Here is a 26750-nt window from a genome sequence, read left to right as displayed (position 1 = left end):
TTAGATGGGTAGATCACATAACTAATGATGAGGTATTGAATAGGATTGGGGAGAAGAGAAGTTTGTGGCACAACTTGACCAGAAGAAGGGATCAGTTGGTAGGGCATGTTCTGAGGCATCAAGGGATCACCAATTTAGTACTGGAGGGCAGCGTGGAGGGTAAAAATCGTAGAGGGAGACCAAGAGATGAATAAACTAAGCAGATTCAGAAGGATGTAGGTTGCAGTAGGTACTGGGAGATGAAGAAGCTAGCACAGGATAGAGTAGCATGGAGAGCTGCATCAAACCAGTCTCAGGACTGAAGACCACAACAACAACAACATGGAAGTATTCTTTTAGTACCTACTTATTTAACGAGTAGAGAGAGAGAGAGTGTGTGTCTTAAATGTTTCTTTCACTAGCATCATTCTCTGGAGACAAAATATTTTAGAGATTGACTTAGGCGTCTATCCGTAGAAGAAGATCGACTGTGTATACCAAGTAAGTCCATGTGTGTAAAAGAACTGGGAAGGTTGCATTCCAACTTCAGATATTCTTATCATCAAAAATGTTAGAACGTGGTGACCGGTGTGAAAGGACCAAAGGAAAAAAGCAATTTTGAGACGAAAATGAGAGAAAAAGCTATCAAGTGTTGCCATAGCAACAGAGCATAACAAGACAAGAGAACATTTCCCGGAATTGTATTCTGCCCAAATATCTGATAGATAGAATTTGTAAATGCAAATAAGGGAGAAGACGTGAGAAAGTCACAACGTGGAAAACTGGAGAGAGGATCTTGACATATTAGACTAAGAAGAGATACAACTAGAACGATGTGACTAAGAAGACCTGGTGTGGGGAGTCTACAGCTCTCACATTTGTGGGTACGCAGACACGGAAACCGACATCCGATGCCAGCGGCACCAGTTGCTGTTCGCCGGTGCTGATTACACATCCGCTTATCGACACAGCCCAAATTCTACAACGGGTGAGCATAAAACAGAAATTTATTATTTTAATACAACGTGGTATAAACTGTTGAATGAACTTTAATAGTGTAGTTACTATACTTAAAGTTAATTTTTAGATGCTCACAAGGTCTAAAGCTTGTAAAATTATGGATCAGGAACAGCAAGTTGGGGAAACTTCACAACCAGTCACGGCTATGAAAGTTAGTAAAGAAGGGCCAGACTGGTCTGCGTTAGTAAATGTAATCGAAGCTTAAAATGCTCGAGTAAATGATAAATTAGATCCACGGAGTGAAGTTTTAAATAACCAGAGTGAAACCTTGAATAGTCGAGCAACAAATCTAGGTTTCTTAAGTGCCAAAGTTGATGCACAGAGTAGAGAATTTAGTAATCTATGCGAAGGCACGGATGCTTTAAAGGCTGAATTTGACATCCTAAATAGTAAAGGTAAAAAATTTGAAATTAGATTTAAAGAATGATCTAACTAATTCTTTAAACATTTATGTAAATCAAATGTTTACCGAATTCAACCAAAAACAGAATGATTATTTTCAGGATTTTACAAAAAAGTTAGAATTTGATATTAAGGAAAAATGTAATATGGTAGAATCTGAAATCAATGAAAAGATAGGATCATTTGAAAATGTATGTAATGTTAAGTTAGATGTTGTAAAGCAGGGGTTGCATACTTTACAAGACAGAGTTGAAAAGCAAGATAAGTTAATGCCAATAATCCAATCGCAAATTACAGGAATTCATACACGAGTAGATAATGTAGAGAGAAATTTCAGAGAGAAACTAGTGAACTCAGACATAATAAATGTAAATAGTTTGGAGGAACCATTTGAACAAATTATAGATCAAGAAATTACTGAGAGAATAACCTCTGGAAATGTTTCGACTATTACTTCTTCCAGACTTAATGATACCAGCAAGGTTATAGAAGACTTGTGGGAAGAATTCAAACTTATCCAGGATAGAGTAGAATACAGAATAATTTCACCTAATGTGATACTGACTAGTGAAGTGGTGATTGTTTTGCAGTGGGGAGACTTCCATACAAAATTTAACAGGAAGTACTGGTCTGCACTTGCTCAAGTGAAGGTATATCAGATCCATGGTATCCAGACAGAGTCATCTATCCCCCAGGGACATTAACGTTCTAAGTTAACAGGCGGAGTGACAACTGTCAGATCACGAGTTGTTCTGAGTGTTTCTTCCATAATAGTTTTGCTGCACTGGATTCCTATCAAACTATTCTGTTATATATCCCCCAGGGCCATTAACATTCTGAGTTAATGGGTGGAGTGATGATCCTCAGATCTGAGTTGTTTTCAGTGTTTCATCCATAATAGTTTTGCTGCACCGAATTCCTATCAAACTATTCTGTTATATATCCCCCAGGTACGTTAACGTTCTGAGTTAACGGGTGGAGTGACAACCGTCAGATACCGAGTTATTTTTGTGTTTCTTCCATAATAGTTTTGCTGCACCAAATTCCTATCAAACTATACTGTTATATATCCCCCAGGAATGTTAACATTCTGAGTTAATGGGTAGAGTGGCGACTGTCAGATCCCAAGTTGTTTTCAGTGTTTCTTCTACACTCAGAGATACCATGGAAAAAAATCATACTAAATAGCATTTGTGATTATGTCATCCCCAATGGTTCCTGGTGGGGGATTTCCTTGTTCCATTCAGTCAAACTACTAACAACCTCTAGCTCCTTATATAATCTCTCGGGGGACTAAAGAAGCTTCTGCATATGTGCTTCTGGTAGTACTCTTATGTACCCTACAAGAGCACGCATTAGGTAGGGATTTGCACAGTGCATTCACACCTACCTGTCCCCAGTCGAGACTTGTCCCGACTTTGCTCAGCAGCAGCATGAGGTGGAAATTTGCACACATGTTGTCTCCAATCCCTGTCATTTGGCACAGCTCTGGGACAAGAGATATTAAGTCTGCCTGGTCAGCTCTTCTCTCCCCCAGTTTCGATCAGCGCAGTCTCCATGTATAATTAGGTCATATTTTTGCTCAAAATGGCCTTGGTATGTAATCTCTTCACCAGTTTCTTTGCAAACTTTTGTGCTGAGGTCATGGTAAAATCAACGTCATCAATTTTGTATGTTCTATTGATATAAGGCGTTATTACGTTGACTCCAACACTGATTTTGTTGAAAGCTGCCTGGTAATTCCTTTATTTATCACATATTTCTGGGTAAATATGGAGAACCATGTCCTGGCACATAACTTTCAAAATAATTTATGAATTCATGAGAATACCATTTTCATACTGGATGTAATATAATAGGGGCAAAGTTCCAATTTATACTTCTTGATGCATATTTTTCTTAGTGTACTGAAGGAAATATTAATATATTTAAAAAGAAAGATGATGAGACTTACCCAACAAAAGCGCTGCCAGCGCTTTTGTTGGGTAAGTCTCATCATCTTTCTTTTTAAATATATTTTTCCCACGTGGAATGTTTCCCTCTATTATATTCATATCATTAAGAAGGAAATATTAAGTTAGAAGAAGATATAGTATTGGGTGACTAATTAAACAACTGTGATAATATAGTATATAGATTTTCTACTTTGTACAGAATATTTTATACCTTTTATGAGATGTGATATAGATGGGAAGGATTGTAACAGTTTTGAAAGGGGTGGGTATTTTGGATAAAAGCATGATTTATGAGAACACATAAATCATGATTAACACAAAACACCCATCTTTCAAACAACCCTCACAAACAAGTGTGCTGGACTCTTCATCACTTGCCGTTTCCATAGGGTTGCTAAGATTTCCTTAGGGGACCCCAAGGATGAAGGTGGGAATGTCCATTCTGTAGAAGACAATTTAACACCAAACCTCCTCTGGTGTCTGACTCAAGTACCTGCAAGGTAGGGATCCTGGGGAAGGGGGGTGGGAAGGGTTTCCTGTCTTTGGGGCTATCTTCTGTCTGTTCTCTGATCTTAGCAACAATTTCTATTTATTTACTTTCTTACTTCTCATTTGAGGACCCATCTATTTTCCCTCTTTCCATATTCATCTACTTATATTGTAGAATTCCTTCCTGGTTTCTGTGGTTTCCAATAACCTATATCTTATCTTTCGATAAGAAGCTGAAGAATCAGACTGCATGAACACACATCCACATACACACAAAAATTACATTGAATTACAGACTAGAAACCTGTCGCAGTGTGAGAACCACCAGGTATTGTGGGGGGAAAGAATATGTGTACATAGGGAAACATACACATATAGGTGTATAAACACTATGACAGTTCTACATCACCTATTTATATACAAACTATCACACACATATATTTCTACATCGAGTGTACATAAGAAGGAGGCATGAGTAATGAAAGAGAACATAAGCAAGATTGGAGTAAATCAAGATGCTTATCTAAGAAAAGTCAGTGTAGCAAATACTCCGATAAATTGATGAGTAATAGGATAGTGAAACTTGAATTATATGTAGACATAGTATATACTAGGAGTATAGGAGTTGAGAGGTAGAGGTGGACTCTACACATTAAATGATGTATTATAAAAGTGAATGTGAAGTGCAAAATTGATTTGTAGCTTTACCAAAAATACTTATTGTAGCATACATAGGAACATATACTGGTGTAATGAACCATGAGACCTACTCAGAATGCATAAGGGGTGGGGGGGGGGGGGTTGTACCCGGCATTTATACTAAGTATATAAGACAGGCATACCTACAGGGGGGTAGGACAACTTGTGGCCTAAAAAACAGGAATGTTTTATAAAGGGGCGTATCTACCAGAATGGGAAGAGGAAGTGCACTCATATGGTCAACCCACAGGCAAGGTGTAAGTACTGATCCTAGCAGAAGGGAACAGTATTATGACAGAAATCACACACTTTATAGGAATTATTCTGGAAAATGTGAATTCTATGCAGAACGAGCATTATTACGTTTTATGTATGTTTACAAGTGTCAAAAGGAACACTTTCATCTTGCCCAGAGTTCCTCCAAACTACAACAGATAATGATTGAGTATATACTTAGGAAAGGTAGTACAAAAGGTGAGAACAGAAAGTAGATTACTCATGTTTCATGAACACCTGGAGTTTATGATTGGAAAGATAGCAGAAAAAAGAGAAAAAAAATTATACTCTTCGCAATTCCTAGATATTAAAAGTGCTGAATAAAACCTGGAGCAAAATGCTCATGTCTTATTATTAAAGTAAAATGAGAAAATAATAGCTAAGTAGTAAGCAAAATATTATACTGTTAAAATGTGAATTGTTATTATGTGTGATATTAAAGTACATAATGATTATGTATAAAATATCACATGTTCGATCTGAGGGGGGAGATATGTAGTGATTCGAGAATTTCTGCATATATTCTAGAACCACTCAGCCTTCTACCAGCTTGAACACACAGTGTTTTACATATAAGTGTGAGAGAGCATATCTACTGCACATCACCTGTCTGCATGTGCAGGTCTGAAGTTTGTTGTGAGAAGACTATAGGCACGGCAGTCAAATGGCACCGACAATTACTTGTCAGTTGGTTCGTGGAAGTCGTAATGAAAGCACATGGCAGAACCAAGGAACTTCTGTGATATTCTGTGCTGTTTTGTAACTATGACTATTGTTAATGATGAAAGAACAATTGAGTGAAAAAAGATTTTTAGTAACTTTTAACTTGCTAGTGGCAAGACATGTTCATGATTTCTGTGGTCATTGAACCAATTATATTGTAAATGTATCTTAAGTGTGTCTAATGTGAGACGATATGGGTGACTTACAAGAAGTCGAATATTTATGTGAGAAATGATAATTTTGTTCTTTATGGAAGCTGAAAAATACCGACGGTGAACTAGAAGTATTCTTTGAGTACCTAATTATTTCACGAGTAGAGAGAGAGAGTGAGTCTTAAATGTTCCTTTAACCAGCATCATTCTTTGGAGAAGAAGTTTTTAGAGATTGACGTAGCTGGCTATCCAGAGAAGAAGATCAGCTGTGCATACCAAGTCAGTCTACACGTGTAAAAGAAGTGAGAAGGTTGTAATCCAAGTTCACACATTCTTGTCATCAAAAACGTTAGAACACAACTTGACAACTTAAGTAAGGTAGCCAAAAAGGTGGGACTGAGGATTGCCTATAAGAAGACAAAGACATTAAATACCACTGCAGACTTGGAAACACCAGAAGCCACTGTGCAAATGGTGGACAAATTTAAATACCTGGGAGAACTTATAACAGGATGGAATAGGAGCAAGGAGGGAATAACAGAGAGGATAAACAAGATGACATCAGCCTTCTGTGTAACGAGAGAGATATACGATAAAAAGAATATATTCACAGAGGCAAAGATAAGTCACTACAAGGCAATGGTGACGAATACAGTATTATATGCTGCTGAGATGATGGCACAAGGAAGAACAGGGGCAGAACTACTGGAGAAAAATGAGAGAAAAACACTAGGTCCCAAAGGAGGCAGCGAGAGATGGATGCAAAGACCTAGGGAAGAACTGTAATGGAACATGAGAACCATATCCAGGGAAATCAGACCGAAATGGGCAAGGTTTGCTGGACATGTTATTAGGATGAGTATGGACAGAATGACGAAGAGAGTGTGGGAAACAACAGGGAGGACTAGGAGAAAGACAGGAACCCAGTGGTTTGTTGAACTTCGGAAGGACTGGTTGGAATTGGGAATCGAGGTCAAAGGAAAGGAAAATTGGAGGAACAAATATACACCGACCAATAAGCTGGAGATCAATGACAGAGAAGAATACAGGAAAAGATTAAAGTGTCACCAGTGGAGTCGACAGAAGAAAAGGACACTGAAGATCTCGGAAGAAGCACGGGAGAGAAGAGAAAGACTGAAGAGGTTCTGGGAGAAGAAGATGAAAATGCAGTCCACAAAGGAGCAGCTTGCTTTGCTACGCAAAAAGAAGAAGAAGAAGAAGAAGAAGAAGAAGAAATTAGGCATCATCAAAATATACTCATAAACTTTCCAGAGCCCTTATTGACAGACAATATCCTATCCAGCTCCTACATTACCAGATCTCCTCCTCTGACACTAGTAAACCTGTTAACCAGCTTTTCTCTAGTCACTAAGTATCACTCTGGGCTTGTAAAGCTCAACTACATCCTTCACTAGGGTTTTCACAACCTCTTATGCCCTGAGAGGATGAATATCCTACCCAAAATCCTATCCAAATCAGCTAAAGTAGCGTTCTGGTGCCCACCCAACCTTCAGAATATCTCTTCCCTAACCTAAACCACATGGGTCATTCCCTTGTGCCAACACAACCACAAGACCTGTCCCATACATCCATCCACCATCTCTTACCACAGTGCAGTCACAACACCTCCTTCACAACAAAATGCAGAGCAATGTGTGAAAGCAGTAATGTTATACACTAAGGTGACAAGTCACGGGACAGTAATATGCACGCGATTATGACAGCATGACACGAATTAACAAACTTTGAATGTGGAATGGTAGTTGGAAATAGACACATGGGACACTCCATTTCAGAAATCATTAGGGGATTCAATATTCTGAGATCCACATTGTCAGGAGCATCCTGAGAATACCAAATTTCAGGCATTACCTCTCACCATGGACAATGCTGTGGCTGACAGCTTTCCCTTAACAACTGAGAACAGCAGTGTTTGTGTAGAGTTGTTAGTGCTAACAGACAAGCAACACTGCTTGAAATAACTGCAGAACTCAAAGTGGGATGTGCAACGAATGTGTCCATTAGGATGACTGTAAAACTGTGGTCTGGTCAGATGAGTCCCGATTTCAGTTGGTAAGAGCTGACAGTAGGATTTGAGTGTGCTGGAGAACCCATGAAGCCATGGATCTAAGTTGTTAACAAGGCACTGTGCAAGCTGGTGGTGGCACATAATGGTGTGAGCTGTGTTTACATGAAATGCACTGGGTCCTCTGGTCCACGACTTCATTTTTTTTTTTTATGACACTGTGCCATATCATTTGGCCACTATTGTTCATGACTGCTTTGAAGAACATTCCGGACAATTTGAGTGAATGATTTGGCCACCCAGATCACCCAGCATGAATCCCATTGAACATTTATGGAACATAATCAAAAGGTCAGTTTGTGCACAAAATCCTGCATGAGAAATGTTTCACGATTATGGATGGCTGTAGAGACAGCTTGGCTCATTATTTCTGCAGGAGACTTCCAACAACCTGTTGAGTCCATTCCACATTGAGGTGCTGCTCTGTGTTGGGCAAAAGGAGGTCCAACATGGTATTAGGAGGTATGCCATGAATTTTGCCACCTCTGTGTATATCAGCTATGCTGGTGGGAATTGGCTCTGCAACATATCCTGCACTCTCGCAACCCCTTTAGCATAAAACTCTGCTACCTGTTTCTTACTGCTACTCCTCATCTTTTCCTTTCTCTCTTCTGTCCTCACCATTCCTTTCCCATCTAGATCGTGTACTGCCTTCTCCCATCAGCCCCCACCCCCGCACCCCCCTCATCATCCCCCTCATGTGCACATTCTCTCTCTCTATCTCTCTCTCTCTCTCTCTCTCTCTCTCTCTCTCGGTCCCTCCCACCCTTCCTGCACCACCCTTCCTGCACACCCATTTTCCACCCTTCTCCCTTTCTTGCTCCCCTCTCTGTCTTCCTCTTCATCTCCATCTTAATCTTGTTTCAAACCTCCCTTTCCCTACCATCTCACTCTCTACATATCTCTTATGTGCTCTGCTCTCCAAACTCCTTTCATCTTGCAGTGCAGCCACCGATTCATCTGCCAAAACACCAGCCTTTCATTATCCCGCTAGCCCCTCATTTCCTCATGCATCCTTCTCTACCCAATCCCAACTTCCATCAGCCTAGGGAGCTGCTCTCAATTATCCATAATCAGTAATCAGTCTCACTGAGAGTTGGATTTCTGTGTCATCACGTGCTCCAATGACCTCGATATCGATGGGACGTAAAACACAGCTATTGTGTGTGTGAATTTTTGTACTTTAGCTAGAGACAATCAAATAGGGGTAATGCAGGAGTAGGTTTAATAATGAATAGGAAAATAGGATTGCGGGTAAGCTACTACAAACAGCATACTGAACGCATTATTGTGGCCAAGATAGATACGAAGCCCACGCCTACCACAGTAGTACAAGTTTATATGCCAACTAGCTCTGCAGATGACGAAGAAATGGAAGAAATATATGATGAAATAAAAGAAATTATTCAGGTAGTGAAGGGAGACGAAATTTAATAGTCATGGGTGACTGGAGTTCGTCAGTAGGGAAAGGGAGAGAAGGAAACGTAGTAGGTGAATATGGATTGGGGGTAAGAAAAGAAAGAGGAAGCCGCCTGGTAGAATTTTGCACAGAGCACAACTTAATCATAGCTAACACTTGGTTCAAGAATCATAAAAGAAGGTTGTATGCATGGAAGAAGCCTGGAGATACTGACAGGTTTCAGATAGATTATATATGGTAAGACAGAGATTTAGGAACCAGGTTTTACATTGTAAGACATTTCCAGGGGCAGATGTGGACTCTGACCACAATCTACTGAAGAAACTGCAAAAAGGTGGGAATTTAAGGAGATGGGACCTGGATAAACTGAAAGAACCAGAGGTTGTACAGAGTTTCAGGGAGAGCATAAGGGAACGATTGACAAGTATGGGGGAAAGAAATACAGTAGAAGAGGAATGGGTAGCTTTGAGGGATGAAGTAGTGAACGCAGCAGTAGGTAAAAAGACGAGGGCTAGTAGAAATCCTTGGGTAACAGAATAAATATTGAATTTAATTGATGAAAGGAGAAAATATAAAATTGCAGTAAATGAAGCAGGCAAAAAGGAATACAAACGTCTCAAAAATAAGATCGACAGGAAGTGCAGAATAGCTAAGCAGGCATGGCTAGAGGACAAATGTAAGGATGTAGAGGCTTATCTCACTAGGAGTATGATAGATACTGCGTACACGAAAATTAAACAGACCTTTGGAGAAAAGAGAACCACTTGTATGAATATCAAGAGCTCAGATGGAAACCCAGTTCTAAGCAAAGAAGGGAAGGCAGAAAGGTGAAAGGAGTATATAGAAGGTCTATACAAGGGCAATGTACTTGAGGACAGTATTGTGGAAATGGCAGAGGATGTAGATGAAGACGAAATGCGAGATATGACACTGCGTGAAGAGTTTGACAGAGCACTGAAAGACCTGAGTCGAAACAAAGCCCCGGGAGTAGACAACATTCCATTAGAACTACTGACGGGCTTGGGAGAGCCAGTCCTGACGAAACTCTACCATCTGGTGAGCAAGATGTATGAGACAGGCGAAATACCCTCAGACTTCAAGATGAATATAATAATTCCAATCCCAAAGAAAGCAGCTGTTGACAGATGTGAAAATTACTGATCTATCAGTTTAACAAGTCATAGCTGCAAAATACTAACGCAAATTCTTTACAGACGAATGGAAAAACTGGTAGAAGCTGACCTCGGGGAAGATCAGTTTGGATTCCTTAGAAATGTTGGAACACGTGAGGCAATACTGACCCTACAACTCATCTTAGAAGCTAAATTAAGGAAATGCAAACATACGTTTCTAGCATTTGTAGACTTAGAGAAAGCTTTTGACAATGTTGACTGGAATACTCTCTTTCAAATTCTGAAGGTGGCAGGGGTAAAATACAGGGAGCAAAAGGCTACTTATAATTTGTACAGAAACCAGATGACAGTTATAAGAGTCGAGGGGCATGAAAGGGAAGCAGTGGTTGGGAAGGGAGTGAGACAGGGTTGTAGCCTCTCCCGGATGTTATTCAATCTCTATATTGAGCAAGCAGTGAAGGAATCAAAAGAAAAATTTGGAGTAGGTATTAAAATCCATGGAGAAGAAATAAAAACTTTGAGGTTCACTGATGACATTGTAATTCTTTCAGAGACAGCAAAGGACTTGGAAGAGCAGTTGAACGGAATGGATAGTGTCTTGAAAGGAGCATACAAGATGAACATCAACGAAAGCAAAACGAGGATAATGGAATGTAGTCGAATTAAGTCGGGTGATGCTGAGGGAATTAGATTAGGAAATGAGACACTTAAAGTAGTAAAGGAGTTTTGCTATTTGGGGAGCAAAATAACTGATGATGGTCGAAGTAGAGAGGATATAAAATGTAGACTGGCAATGGCAAGGAAAGTGTTTCTGAAGAAGATAAATTTGTTAATATCGAGTAGAGGTTTAAGTGTCAGGAAGTCGTTTCTGAAAGTATTTGTATGGAGTGTAGCCATGTGTGGAAGTGAAACATGGACGATAAATATTTTGGACAAGAAGAGAATAGAAGCTTTCGAAATGTGGTGCTACAGAAGAATGCTGAAGATTAGATGGGTAGATCACATAACTAATGACAAAGGATTGAATCAGATTGGGGAGAAGAGAAGCTTGTGGCACAACTTGACTAGAGGAAGGGATCGGTTTGTAGGACAAGTTCCGAGCAATCAGGGGATCACCAGTTTAGTATAGGAGGGCACCGTGGAGGGTAAAAATCGTAGAGGGTGACCAAGAGATGAATACAGTAAGCAGATTCAGAAGGATGTAGGTTGCAGTAGGTACTGGGAGATGAAGAAGCTTGCACAGGATAGAGTAGCTTGGAGAGCTGCATCAAGCCAGCCTCTGGACTGATGACCACAATAACAACAACAACAGCTAGAGACAAAGCAAGAGCTTGAAAGCCAGTGTGAATTCTGTTTTCTGTTACATGTCTCTGGGTGCTATGCATCATTAACTTATGGTGAGTGGTTACCTCTCCCTTATTTTACATATTTTTCAATCCCAGAATTTTCATTGTAGTTATTAAGTAGACTAGAAGTAATTTCTATAATTATCAGTTTTAGTAGGTTAGCACTGGTCATAATTTGTTGTTAGTATACTTTACAAAAGTAGCCAGCAATGGATGTGACTTGTTGCACATCCTTGAAGGCGCTCCATAATACATTGACTGTCAAAGGGGCCAGCAGTGATGCAGCAGAGCTGCCAGCTCTGGCTGCCAGTGACCACACAACAATCAATGTATTAATGGTGTGATTTACAGAACATAAAAAGTGAATGAATGAGGTAAATGTAGTATTTCTCAATTTCTGAAAAGCATTTGAGTCTAAAGCACTTCAGTGGTTGTTAAAAAAAGTACGATTACATGGGGCAACAGTGAAAATAAGTGACTGAATTTAAGATTTGTTGGTAAGGAGCATGCAGCTACTTACCTTGGGTGGAGAGTTATCGACAGGAGCAGATGTTACTTCACATGTGTCACTGAAGAAATATTCAGTTAGATCTTATATGATAAAGAAAGGCTCTCATGAAATGTAAATATTTAAGGAGTATGGGTAACAACTTGTTGAATAGCAGAGGCGTTGAAATATGCACGAAAAGGACTGGAAACTTTAATAAGATGTAAGAGTGGTGAAAAATTTGGCAACTTGCTTTAAATTTACAGAAATGTAAAATCATGTATTTCAAAAAATGACAGAAATTATAATAACAGTGATTCACAATTATAATAAGCCTACTCATACAAATACTTGGGTGTAATAAGTTGTAGTGATATGAAATGGAATGATCACATACGTGCAATTGTAAGTAATGTAATGTCAGTCTTCTCTCAACTGACAAGATATGGGACAATGCTACCACTCTACAATGGAGACTGCTTACAAAACACTCGTGTGACCCATCCTAGAATATTGCTCAAGTGCGTGAGGGTCTTACCAAACTGGACTAACAGATGATTTTGAACATATACAAAGAAGGACAGCACGAATGGCCACAATTTGACTAAAGAATCATGAGATATACTTCAGTCATCTATGTAGTGCCTCCGTAGGGGCTGTGAAGATGTTAAACTAATTACAGTACACACAGAGGCAATCAAACTGTTGTTCTTCCCCTCACTTCACACTCCATGTGCGCACAAAGTGAGAAGACACTGTAACACATCGTAGCATTTCACAGTGGTTTGCTTTTCAATTGCTGACAAGGGGCACAGGGTTGTTTTCTATGGCTGAGAGGCTGTGTGTGGTACGTGGGACATTTGTGTTAAGTGGATCTCATCGATGGTACAAGAAGCATTCCAAATGAAAGAGGGTGCCATGGATTTCCGATATTCCAGGAAGTCATTGGCATCATTTATGCAAGAGTCTATGTGATGGGTTGGATGTGCTGATCAACCAGGGCTGAGAAGCATTTGATGTGGGCTTTAAAGCCAGGTACTGTAGGACAGCCAGGGTGGTTGTATTTGTGTATTTTGTGAAGTAGGTAAAAAGAGAGAGGTGCTTGGACGAAGAGGTGTAAGGAGTCAGATGGCAGCAGTTGTGAGTCTCTGTGAGGGGCCTACAGATTTCAAGATTTTCTGCAGCTCAGTCGGGGTGGAAACAGAGGTGGTCATCAGGAACATCTTTTTATGTTGAGGTGCCCTTCTGCCATGTACTCCTCACAATCAAGTTCTACAGCAATTGATCCCTTGTCTGCAGAGAGGATGACAACAGAGCAGTCTGCAAAAAGGTCATGGGAAGCTTGAGTGAGGTTTGGGGTTTCGGTGACATTTTTCATGAAGGATTGAGAAATAATGCTGAACAGGAAGAATGCATGGAGGTAATGGTTTTGGAGAATAGGAGGAGGAACCATTTGGTTTTTGGGCTGGAACCATTCCCGACAGGTTCGCTCTGTAGGCTATGTGTTGGGGTTGGGTTATGAAATGGTATATGAAGTTGAGATTATTTGTGAATTAGTGGAGATCTTTGACTAGGCAGTGTGGTTGAATTTTGGTGTAGGGCTGAAAGTTTAGCCTTTGAAAAGAACAGATGCCACATGATCAGAGAGGGTCCAGATGAGAGGTTAATGAGTGAGTAGTGACCACGTTTGTGAGGTGTTACAGTTTGACTAAGGTTGTAGCTGGACTTGGTTGGGTGATGTGCTACGATTGGGAGGTTAAGTATTGTGGCTAGGCTGGACCTGTTCGCTATGGGAGGGGTTGTTGGTGGCAGTGTCGAGGACTTTAGTCGTGGAAGGGGCAGGTAGTACACAACTTGTGAAGTATTTGACTAACAGGCTGGAGAGCTTGTTTAAGTGGTACGTGGTGCTTTGTTCAAGTTTATGTTTGGCTTCAAGGAGAATCACACCAAATGTTTTAGCACATCCAGTGGGTAAAAGGTGGAGGATTTTAAAGCAGCTATTGGGAGTTGTGGTTGGTGTAGACAATGTATTGGTCAAGGAAAAGGTGGATATGAACTAAAGATGGAACATTCTGAACTTAACCCTTTCGGTCATGGCATCCTTATATAAGGACATACTAAATAAATGCTTAGTATACTAAAATTCATTAAATTTTACCATTTATAATTGTTGTCTTCATATTGTCACAAGCAGAGAGTTTATTTGAAAACAGTGTCGACAACTCATCTCAATCTGTGGTACCAAAAACAGTCACATGGACACCTTCCAGTAATCTTTGTACCTCCCATCAGCTAGTTAATATCTTCTGAGTCTAGGTAAAAATAAATTATTTGTGCATAGAAACATGCATTCTTGAAGGTGAATATTGAAGGTGTCTTTCAGAACAAAAGGTAAGTGACATGCTTATAATGTTATACATGTCTCCAAGACATTGTGATTGAATGGTTGTAATAGCATAGAAATTTAGCACATTATTTCACTGTCTTTTTAGTCATCTTATGGTGATTTCACAATGCCTCGTGTCCACGATGGACGAAGGCCACTTATGGAAGAAGTTATTGAGCTCCTTCATTCATCTGAAATTGACAATCCATCCAATGATCCAGACATTTTATATCACACAGTATGTTGTAAGCTGAGTAGCCTAGACATAAAGCCCACTAACTTCATGATAAGTAACACTGAGATAATCACAAAACACTCATCCCACCCAAATGACAATGCACTGGCAGCAAGAATGTTATTGCCGTGTAAGAATTTGTTACAGTACAGCCAACCTAAAGCTGAATAAGAAAAATATCCATTGTAATCATAACAGACTGAAAGGTAGCTTTGAATGTCCAGATTGGTAAGTCTGATGTCTGTTCACATGCTTTGTATCCGGACATGGCAGGGCAACAGCCACGCCTATTGGGCATTTAGTAGGCTTTGCACCCGAAGACAACATGCAGTTAGCTCCTTTTGAAACTGAAAACGATTTTTGACAGCCATTTTCAACAGTTTATAGCCAGTTTTGGAACCTGAAAGTGGACGCATGTTTGCTCATGCAACTGATATTTCATACATAAATGCATGGATTGAGTACAAGAAAAATGATTCAGAATTAGGTGCTCCTAAAAATAAGAACCTTGATTTGCTTCACTTTAGGACAAGTGAGGCCCAAGTACCGACAAAAATAGATAAGCCAGCTGCCAGGAAGAGGTGGAGTCCCACTAGTGAGAGTCTAAGTACTTCAAAACAAGCCAATGCGGAAGTTCCCCAGAAGCTGAATTTTATTTGGACAATGTTGGGCATCTTCCAGTGGTCAGTGAAAAAAATTCATTTTACAGGTGCAAGAAACTGGGTTGCAAAGGCAAAACCAAATTTTATTATGTAAAATGTAACATTTACTTATGCCTATAAGGAAAAAAATTGTTTCTTTGATTATCATTCTTCACAAGTGTAAAACCATAGTTTATATATATAATCATTAAGTAAGCTTTGTGAAATTTATGTACGTTGGTGAAATAAAATCAAATAAAATACTTTGACTTTTCGACTAAACACTGCACCCACTTGAACCCAATGTCCTGATATGGGGCCGCATTGTATCTCCCCTTGGCAGGCACCTCAGAATATTTTATACATCTGAAAAATCATGATTTAATTTGAAGGACTGGATAACAAAGCCATGCTTTTTTTTTTTTTTTTTCAGGCAAAAATAATTGGTGACTGAAAGGGGTTAAGGAGGGACTCGAGGAGGGATGCAGTCAGGGATAGGGACCTTAATGTAAGGCACTTAGGAGCAGTTCCAAAACTTCCTAATTTAAGACAGATGCAGCTGTCAACATTTTCTCTAAATCATTTGCCACTACATTTGATAATATAAGCCTAATTAGTTTAAAAGTACATTAACCAATAAAGAGTGTTGCCAGACTGAATGAATTGACTGTAGCAAAATCTGTCACACACACACACACACACACACACACACACACACACACACACACACACACACACCATAACTCCATTATAGCAGACACAGGCAAGTAAACAGAACATAAATAATCATTTTGATGTTTATAGTATCTGTTTTCCAACCAACAGTTGAAAAATATAGTTTTTGAAGTTTTTATGATTTGTCTAAGGTATCTGACATTACTGGTCTCTCAGATCTGATATAAAACTTGAAGATCATTGCTATTTAATGTACAGGAGGCTGAAGAACATCATACATCAGCTATAGGAAACATTACAAAATGACAGGAAGCCTTTAAAATAATTAAATAAAAAATAATTGAGGCGTAGAGTGTGGTCCATATCTCACTGTGTTGATTTACATCTTTATATTTAAAACAAGTATGAAAATATGTACAGCAATTCAAAACTGAGCAAATAACTAAATGCTTTTGAAGACATTTCCTGCACATTTAAAATGGAAAATTCACAATGTCCAAAATCAGTTATGCAGTTGTTTCTTTAATTCTATCCACACGCTACTTGTTACCACCTGGGAGTGTCATTTTGCATATAGATTTTGTAAAAAGACTCCTTGGTGGAATATAAATAATGGAAGCAGTAAAGGTAACAACTCACCAAACAGTTTAGGTGTTAAGAGATAAATTGTCACATAAACAATACTAAAAATGTTGCTAAACTTTCAGATGATTTCCATCTTCAGAGGTAATTAATATAATCTGTAGAAGAAGCTCTGAATATGAATATTTTCTGAAAGCTTAGTGACATTTTTAGTCTTGTTTTTGTGCCTAATGAACAGTTAGTCCTTAAACTATGTGGTGAGCTGTTACTTTTACATCTTCCATTTACTAAAATTCTGCACAATTTTCATTCAGTTTTTGCGTGAACTAATGGTGATAATTTTCTAACCTCCTTCTTCTTCTTCAACTTCTTCTTCCTCATCCTCTCCAAAATTATAGAATCCAAGTGGAGAGATCTGAGTTCCTGCAGATATACGAGCAATCTGTGCTCGAAGATAATTAATCTCTTTTCCAGGGAATGGTGGATATGTAAACATCTGGAAAAAACAATCACTGTGAGACATTACCATTTATTGCGCCCTAAATAAATGAATGAAAATAATATTAATAATAACAGTATAAACAAAAAGTCATAGTGAGAGCTGAGGAGAAACATCATCAATCTGAACATTGAAACAAAAATTGTGTGGACTAAAATTAAGTTCTCAGATCATATGCACTCATTATCGTTGGCAATACCTCTGCAGCTCTTGTGAAGTTTATCCAGGATGTTGAAAGACAAGCTAATTAATGATATTTGTGTATGTGAGTAATTTAAACTTCTCTTTAAGCAAAATTCAGCTGAGAAAACTAATAAATTATGAGATGCCTTCCAGAGGAAAAATGTACAGTACCATTGATATACACTTATAAAATTAAAAGGAATCTAGCTTTCAGAACTAATCATTTCCTCAATGTGAACAAGACAGGGAAAGGTTAAAGGGGAGGGCATTTCACTCAGACCCCAGGATGACAAGAGACACACCTGTAGTGAGGAGAAGGGCTACACAATGAGGAGAAGGGCTACACAATGATGAGAAGGTCAGAGGTGATAAACTATTAAACAATGTGCTAGGTTCAGTCCAGAGGTGGGAGTGAGAAGTAAAGACAGATTGCAGAAGAAAGATGAATAGTGCAACTAATAATTAGCAAAAAAAAGTACAAACAATCTAATTAAGAATTATCAGGAAAAAGTTTACACACACACACAGAGAGAGAAAGAAAGAAAGAGAGAGAGAGAGAGATAGAGAGAGAGAGAGAGAGAGAGAGAGATAGTGTGATAGTGGGGGGGGGGGGGGGGGGTGTTAATGGAGACTAAGAGCAGGAGGTAGTTGGAAGAGAAAGAATTCATCTCTGCAGATCAGGAAAACTAGTAGTAATTCTGCATGGCATTGATTTTACAAGTCCTTGGTAGTTTTCTGGAGATATGTGGCACCAGATGTAATTACATGGCAAATATAGAGAAGGGACCCAGGGGACTTGTCAAGAAATTTTAAAAATTAGAAGGCTGATTTAGGTCTTTAAATGCTATATTTCTGAATGCTATATTTCTGACACCACTCCTGGCCCACCGCCAGCCTACTTGCTGACTGACACACCTTGTAGCACATGGGATCTTGCCACTGCTGCTATGCTTCCCTTTTTGCAGCCCCTGGCTGACAGAGATGCCGTACTTGCTCCACAGGCATCCTACGTCCCTGATATGGTGCCGCCACTACTAGCGCCCACACTGCTGGTGTGGCAAAACTTTTATACCTGCTCACAGTGACACACACAGGAGCTGCACATGCCCATCCTCTCAACAAGAACAACATGCCACACAGCACCAGCTGCACAACGTACACCAGCTGTTTCATGTGTTTCCAGAAGCAGCAGCACCACGGCAATACAGGGGCTAGCCAAACCATCCATGTGTCCCCTCAGTGTAACCCATCCTATGTAATGATTCCCTCATAATATTAAAGAAGGAAACTGCATTCCTGCAGCAAGGCTACAGGTAAACCACCTGTCCTATCCTCATATACAAATCCTGGTGCATTCTAACTGTCTCTATATTTGAGCTATTTATTTACACAGTATTATGATGACAAAACCTATATCATAATCAGACAAGCAACAGTTTAACAAATAATAAAAATCTTTGTGAAAAATTTTTACATTGTCTACCACACCTTCTATTTCTCATCATTACTTACAGTATTACTATCCTGATCGATTACCATGATTAATTTTGCACTCAACTTTCTCTTTTCCTCCACAACCACTTTTTATGCCTCACTCTTCCTTGCTTTATTTTATTTCCTTGGTTCTGGTGCCCTTTGCTGATACCACACTCTAATTACCTTATTCCTCTTCAAAACTACTTTTTTAATCTTACAATTCCACCAAGATGCCACTCCATATCTCCTCCTACTACCAGTTCTTCCACACTCCTCCTCTGCTGCTCCTGACAGTATGCTCTTAAAACTCCTCCATTCCCCTTCCACAGTTTGCTGGTTGCCCAATGGGAGTTTTTTCCTCTTTGATGTTGTCTGTTCATTTCTGGTGATTTCAGCTACCATACTCTTATTCAAATTCCTCAGTTTTCTCCTCCCTCATTTCTCTATGTTTATTACTAAATATCTGCAGGCAGTACCTAAACCCTCTGATGATACCACCTTGCTACCTGCTAAGTTTATGATCATTTCATGATAGACTAACATATAAACAACAACTAATTTTTTTGTGCAATCACTGCTATGCATTATTAGCTTATGGCTTCCTCAAACCATGACTTTCCATTCTTCAGTCTATTCCTTTCACAAAGGTTCAATAATTTTTCACCTTCATTGCTTCTGCTTCCCCAACCATTTGCTGTAATTGCAGTTTCATACCCATGTCTCTCTATGTCAACATCTGCATTCACTTTGGCATCATATGTAATGAGAAAAATAGCACATAATGAATTTTCTTTGTTATGTAATTCACTGATCCTCACAGAGCACACTTTTAACTTAGTCCATCAAAGAATAGAAACAATAACTGTAATACTCTTTGTGGCCTATCAAGAAGATAAAGATGTAAAAGAGGTTAGACTCACAAAGCAATTTAATGTAACTGCACGGATAAGAAATCTACTCACCAAGTGGCGGCAGAAGAACACACACACTAAAAGGTTTAACTTACGCGAGCTTTCGGAGCCAGTGGCTCCTTCTTCCAGCAGAAGAGTTGAAGGGAAAGGAAGAAGGAGCCGCTGGCTCCAAAATCTTGCATAAGTTAAATCTTTTTGTGTGTGTGTTCTTCTACTGCTGCTTTGACAGTAGATTTTTTTTATCTATCCAGTACATTATATTGTCAAAAACTGAATTTTTCTGTTTAGCAAAGGAATTTATTTCACAGTAGGAGTGGAAGAAAGGATTTTGTGAGAATATGGGCTTGATACAGAAATGAGAAAGTCTAATTGAGTGCTTAATAAAATTTTAGCTAGCAATAGTGAATACTCTGTTGAAGAATCACAAGAGGAGGAGGTGTACTTGGAAAAGGCTGGAAGATATGGGAAGATTTCTGTTAGATTATATTATGGTCAGGCAGAGATTTTGAAATCAGATATTGGATTGTAAATTATACCCAGGAGCAGATACAGACTCAGATCACAATTCAGCAGTGATGAAAAGTATGCAGAAGTTTAATGGACTAGTCAGGAAGAATATCTCCAAAAAGGCAACCACAGAAGTCGGAAAGAAAAACTTAGGTAACTGCAAAGAAACTGTGGGTAACAGAAGAAATACTTTAGTCAATCAATGAAAGAAGGAAATAAAAAATGTTCACAGAAATTCAGAAATACAGGAACACAAGTAACTAGGAATAAAACAAATACAAAGTGCAGGGAAACTAAGGTGAAACAGGTGCATGAAAAATGTGAAGAAATCAAAAAAGAAATGATTGTTGGAAGGATTAACTCACCATATAGGAAAGTCAAAATAACCTTCACTGAAATTAAAAGCAAGAGTGGTAATGTTAAGAGTGCTATGAAAGTTCAACTGTGAAATGCAGAGAGAGAGGATAGGTGGAATGAGTACATTGAGGGGAAAGACATCCGATGGGATAGAAGAAGAAACAGAAGCAGATACAGAAGAGACAGGGGATCCAGTATCAGAATCAGAATTATAACAGCTTTGGTAGACTTAAGATCAAATAAGGCAGAAGGGATAGATGATATCCCATCAAAATTTGTAAAACCATTGGGGGAAGTGGCAACAGAATGATTATTCATGTTGTTGTGTATAGTGTAAGAGTCTGGCAATATACCATTACATTCTCAGTAAAATATCATCCACACATTTCTGAAGACTGCAAGAGCTGACAAGTGTGAAAATCAGCTTAACAGCTCACCCATCCAAGTTTCTGACAAGAACAATACACAGAAGAATGGAAAAGAAAATTCAGGATTTGTTAGATGATGATCAGTTTGGTTTTAGGAAAGGTAAAGGCACCAGAGAGCAGGGCTGTCACAAGTTTCCCAAAGTGAAAGTTCCTGATATTTCCCTGATTTCCAGACAAGTTTTAGCATTTTTTCCCTGACAAATTTTGAGATCTCAAGGGTAAGAAAGACATAAGTTGACAAAAAAATGTAAGTACTTCTGTATTTCTAAACGTGTCAGCAAAAGTCTTAAGTACTAACATCAACATCATTTGTAAAGAACTGTTTTTAGATGAAGAAAGAAAGCCAAATGGTATATGTGTTGCAGTAAGACAACTGATGTTATTTCAATAAAACGAAACACATTTGGTGACAAAAAGACACGTTTCACTGGAGTCAGTTATTACCCACTGTTTTATGTCTATTATTTTACAGGTATTGTATGGATTTTCTTTTAATAAATACATGAGTAGATAGCATATAAACTTCCAGTGACTGCCACAATTTTCTTCTTCCATGGATAAACCACACTAATCCTGCAAATTGTGCCACACACAAGCAGACCTGGTCTGCAGGCACATCGGTGAGACTAGATCTGATGGGCAGGGCCTGCACATTAGCGGGAATTGACGGGCTTCAAATTGGCAGGCCCGATCTATTAGAGATATCCACAGAAATGGCCTGCAGTTTTGGCACATCATGGAAGTCCACGCATGTGACCAGCTGTTCACAAGTCACACACAGCATGTTGCTGAAATGACACTGTGGTGATCAAACCGTGCAACAGATAACTTGTTCAAATACTCTGAGAATCAATGATAATGAAGATTTGTACCAACTCACCATAAAGATGATTGGTGAGATGCAGAAAGACTCATAGAAAAGACAACCACACTCTCACTATTAAATTTTTGGCCTAAGCCTTTGTCAGAAAACGAGAGCACACTCACACATTCACACAATCACTCAGACACAACTCATGCATACATGACCACCATCTTCGGGTGCTGCATCAACAGTCTCTTAGAATCAGATCCAAACAAACCACTCCTCATGTCTCCCAGTCTCTTGTCAGCAGCTGCTAGGCTATTGGCAGCACTGAGTGCAAGCTGAGGGGAATAGTATAATGGGGAGAAGCAGTAAGAATGAGGGAATAGGGAAGTGACACATGTAGTCAGCTGCACCCAGCTAGAAATGATGCATGACATCTCAGTAAACACACTATTTGATGTACTGAGACAGAAATGATTTTTCCAGCATTTTTTCAAATTTCCCTGACATTTCCCTGACATGTTAGAAACTCCCTGATATTCCAGAACTTGGGGCAACTCTGGAGAGGCAGTCTTGATGTTGTGAATGGTAATGGAAACAAGACTCTGTTGACCTGAAAAAAGCATTCAACAATGTCAAATGGTGCAAAATGTTTGAAATTCTGAGGAAAATAGTGGTAAGCTATAGGCTGAGACAGGTAGTATACAACACGTACAAGAGCCAAGAGGAAATAATAAAAGTAAGACAGGGATGTAGTCTTTTACCCCTATTGTTTCATCTATACATTGAAGAAGCAATGATGGAAATAAAAGAAGTGTTCAAGAGTGGGATTAAAATTCAAGGTGAAATGACATCAACGATCTGATGAATGGAATCAATAGTCTAATGAGTACAGAATGTGCATTGAGAATAAATTGACGAAAGACAAAAGTATTGAGAAGTAGCAGGAAAGAGAACAGAGAGGAACTTAACATCAGGATTTATGGTCACAAAGTAGATGAAGTTAAGGAACTGTAGTATCTAGGCAGCAAAATAACCAATGATGGATGGAGCAAGGAGGACATCATAAGTAGACTAGCACTGGAAAAAAGTGTAGTTCTGGCCAAGAGAAGTCTACTAGTATCAAACACGTCTTAATTTGAGGAAGAAATTTCTGAGAAGATACATCTGGAAAATCAGTGTATGGTAATGAAACATGGGCTGTGGGAAAACACAGAAAGGAAGAGAATCAAAGCATTTGAGATGTAGTGCCACAGATGAATGTTAAAAATTATGTGCTCCATGGTACTAGATGGAGCTGTAAAGCATTAAAACTATAGAGGAAGACAGGAATTGGAATGCATCCAGCAACTATTTGAAGATGTAGATTTCAAGTGCTACTCTGAGATGAAGAGGTTGGCACAGGAGAGAAATTTATGGTGGGCAAAACCAGTCTGAAGACTGTTTGTGAACTCTTCTACAATATTTAATTTTATGATTTCAGACTCTCAAATAATTTTCGCATTAATAATGCCCACCAAAACTACCGCATCTTACCTCTGTATCCAGATTTCCTGTGAAATATCTTCTAATTTGACGAGCAGTAGTAATTTGTTGGGGTGTAACATTGGGTAATTCTATCCATTCTTCCCCAGGTCTATTACAAACAAAGTAGACCTGTAAAATGGGCAATATATATTAGCAAGATTATTAGATTAAATTGAAAGTACAAAACAGTTATATGTATTGAAAATAAATTTTGATATTGATGGACATGTTTTCTTCTTTGTTTTATGGCCTCTTTTTTTCTGCAGTTGTGGTTACACAAGTCATATAGGACTTGCTGTAGTCCATAATAACTGTATGTAGTGGGACTTTGAATTTCGCCATGCTACACTCGTTCCCTCAGATATAAATTATACCGTCGCAGCTGTACGAGCGCTCGACGGCAGAGAAAATATATAAGAAAATGAAGGTACTAAAATTATAACTCTATTTGTTTTCTATCCGTCTTTTGTCTCTCGAGAGTGGAAGCTTAACTTACTTATGAGCTAGTCTTGGTCTGATTAAGACAAAAACAACTTATTGATGTGCAGATGTATTGTGGAAATTTGTATGAAATTCAGAGGATGGAAGCAGCAACATAAAATACATTGCATTTAATATCAAGACGATTTTGATTTGTATAAATTAGTGATTCCTGGACGATTGCAAGATTTCAGAGCAGCTACTACTTTTCACGCAGAAATGAAGTAGGAGACTTTTGAAGACCTGGATGCTGCATGGAAGAAGACATGTTAACATGGTAAAAGATGAACTCTTATCTACACCATTTCCCCCTGTTAATCACATTTTGTTATTCTCTGTTCTTTTTCAAATAATTTTTGTAGTGGAAATTGGTTTGACTTTTGCTCAGAAACGCCACAAGGACCACCCCAACAATAGCTTTTCTGAATCACGAAGTCCAATAACTTTTCTGTAATACGAAGTCCGATTTGCATTTCATTCTTTCCCTTTTTCACAGTCATTAACGATTTTAAAACCCCCATTTTATTCATCATTTCTTCCCACATTTTCAACCTTTTCTTTTCTTTCCTTCTCTTTTTCTTTTTTATTAACCACTACATATAAGTATTTAAGCATAAAATTTTTTAATAAGTTACCATGCTGAGCTCGTACAGTACCACTAAATACATACACTCCTGGAAATTGAAATAAGAACACCGTGAATTCATTGTCCCAGGAAGGGGAAACTTTATTGACACATTCCTGGGGTCTGATACATCACATGATCACACTGACAGAACCACAGGCACATAGACACAGGCAACAGAGCATGCACAATGTCGGCACTAGTACAGTGTATATCCACCTTTCGCAGCAATGCAGGCTGCTATTCTCCCATGGAGACGATCGTAGAGATGCTGGATGTAGTCCTGTGGAATGGCTTGCCATGCCATTTCCACCTGGCGCCTCAGTTGGACCAGCGTTCGTGCTGGACGTGCAGACCGCGTGAGACGACGCTTCATCCAGTCCCAAACATGCTCAATGGGGGACAGATCCGGAGATCTTGCTGGCCAGGGTAGTTGACTTACACCTTCTAGAGCACGTTGGATGGCACGGGATACATGCGGACGTGCATTGTCCTGTTGGAACAGAAAGTTCCCTTGCCGGTCTAGGAATGGTAGAACGATGGGTTCGATGATGGTTTGGATGTACCGTGCACTATTCAGTGTCCCCTCGACGATCATCAGTGGTGTACGGCCAGTGTAGGAGATCGCTCCCCACACCATGATGCCGGGTGTTGGCCCTGTGTGCCTCGGTCGTATGCAGTCCTGATTGTGGCGCTCACCTGCACGGCGCCAAACACGCATACGACCATCATTGGCACCAAGGCAGAAGCGACTCTCATCGCTGAAGACGACACGTCTCCATTTGTCCCTCCATTCACGCCTGTCGCGACACCACTGGAGGCGGGCTGCACGATGTTGGGGCGTGAGCGGAAGATGGCCTAACGGTGTGCGGGACCGTAGCCCAGCTTCATGGAGACGGTTGCGAATGGTCCTCGCCGATACCCCAGGAGCAACAGTGTCCCTAATTTGCTGGGAAGTGGCGGTGCGGTCCCCTACGGCACTGCGTAGGATCCTACAGTCTTGGCGTGCATCCGTGCGTCGCTGCGGTCCGGTCCCAGGTCAACGGGCACGTGCACCTTCCGCCGACCACTGGCGACAACATCGATGTACTGTGGAGACCTCACGCCCCACGTGTTGAGCAATTCGGCGGTACGTCCACCCGGCCTCCCACATGCCCACTATACGCCCTCGCTCAAAGTCTGTCAACTGCACATACGGTTCACGTCCACGCTGTCGCGGCATGCTACCAGTGTTAAAGACTGCGATGGAGCTCCGTATGCCACGGCAAACTGGCTGACACTGACGGCGGCGGTGCACAAATGCTGCGCAGCTAGCGCCATTCGACGGCCAACACCACGGTTCCTGGTGTGTCCGCTGTGCCGTGCGTGTGATCATTGCTTGTACAGCCCTCTCGCAGTGTCCGGAGCAAGTATGGTGGGTCTGACACACCGGTGTCAATGTGTTCTTTTTTCCATTTCCAGGAGTGTATAAGAATACATTGCAAACCTGGCTAAAAAACAACAAATTCTATACAACTGAAGAATTCTTAGAAACTATTCATCAAAATATATGTTTTACCTAAGTTATGAAGAAAATGTTATGATATTATATAAGCTAGTTATTTACTGTGATTCTTTTCTTATGTGTGTATTTAATTATTGTATAAAACATTGTTTTACAGAATGCTGAAGAAAAGGTCTTTAGTTCTTTCTCTCCCCTTTCTGTAACTATTTGAATATATAACTGAAACTAAAACCCTCTGTAAACTTTGAGATGTAAAAAAAAGTATAAATAGGGACAATACTAACAGGTAAAAGATGTAAACTGAAGGAAATATGATTCAGAGTGATGACTCAAGAAAAATAGTCATATAAAATAGTTAAGACTCTGGAAAGTGTAAAGACAAAATGCAGTTCCAATTATCAATGTGTTTGTATCTTCATAATCATAATCATCATCATCATCATCAGTCTTCTGCCCTAGGGCAGATCTCCACATGTAGCTCTCCATACACTCTTGTCATTTTCTGTCCTTTTCATTTTCTCATAACTGTTTCCTATCCTTATACTATACACCATCTGGTATCTTCTTTGTCTTCTTCTTCTGCCATTTACTGTTCCCTCCAGAACATCCATCAGTAAACAATCACTTCTCAAGCAACGTCCAAGCCACCTTTGTTTCCTCTTCCTCATTACCTTTAGAATTTCTCTCTCCATATCCATTCTTTTCAGCACCTTCTCAATTGTCACTATGTCTACCCACTTCATCCGTTCCAACCTCTTC

At 39.6% G+C, this 26750-nt stretch overlaps 1 protein-coding gene across 1 annotated transcript in view; it reads right to left on the bottom strand.

Annotated features, from left to right (window-relative positions):
- The window catches only part of LOC126188824 (radial spoke head protein 6 homolog A), a 254633-nt gene that overhangs the window by 75042 nt on the left and 152841 nt on the right, over positions 1 to 26750 (bottom strand). The window contains exons 6-7 of the mRNA XM_049930436.1: positions 23392 to 23511; positions 17035 to 17182 (exon numbers count right to left, since the gene is read on the bottom strand). Of these exons, the coding sequence (XP_049786393.1) occupies positions 17035 to 17182; positions 23392 to 23511 (268 nt within the window). The remainder of the gene's footprint in view (positions 1 to 17034; positions 17183 to 23391; positions 23512 to 26750) is intronic.

This window comes from Schistocerca cancellata, chromosome 5, assembly GCF_023864275.1.
Source record: "Schistocerca cancellata isolate TAMUIC-IGC-003103 chromosome 5, iqSchCanc2.1, whole genome shotgun sequence".
Classification (NCBI taxonomy): Eukaryota; Metazoa; Arthropoda; class Insecta; order Orthoptera; family Acrididae; genus Schistocerca; species Schistocerca cancellata.
The sequence above is the reverse complement of the archived record's forward strand: the minus strand, read 5'-3'. Positions and strand labels throughout refer to the sequence as shown.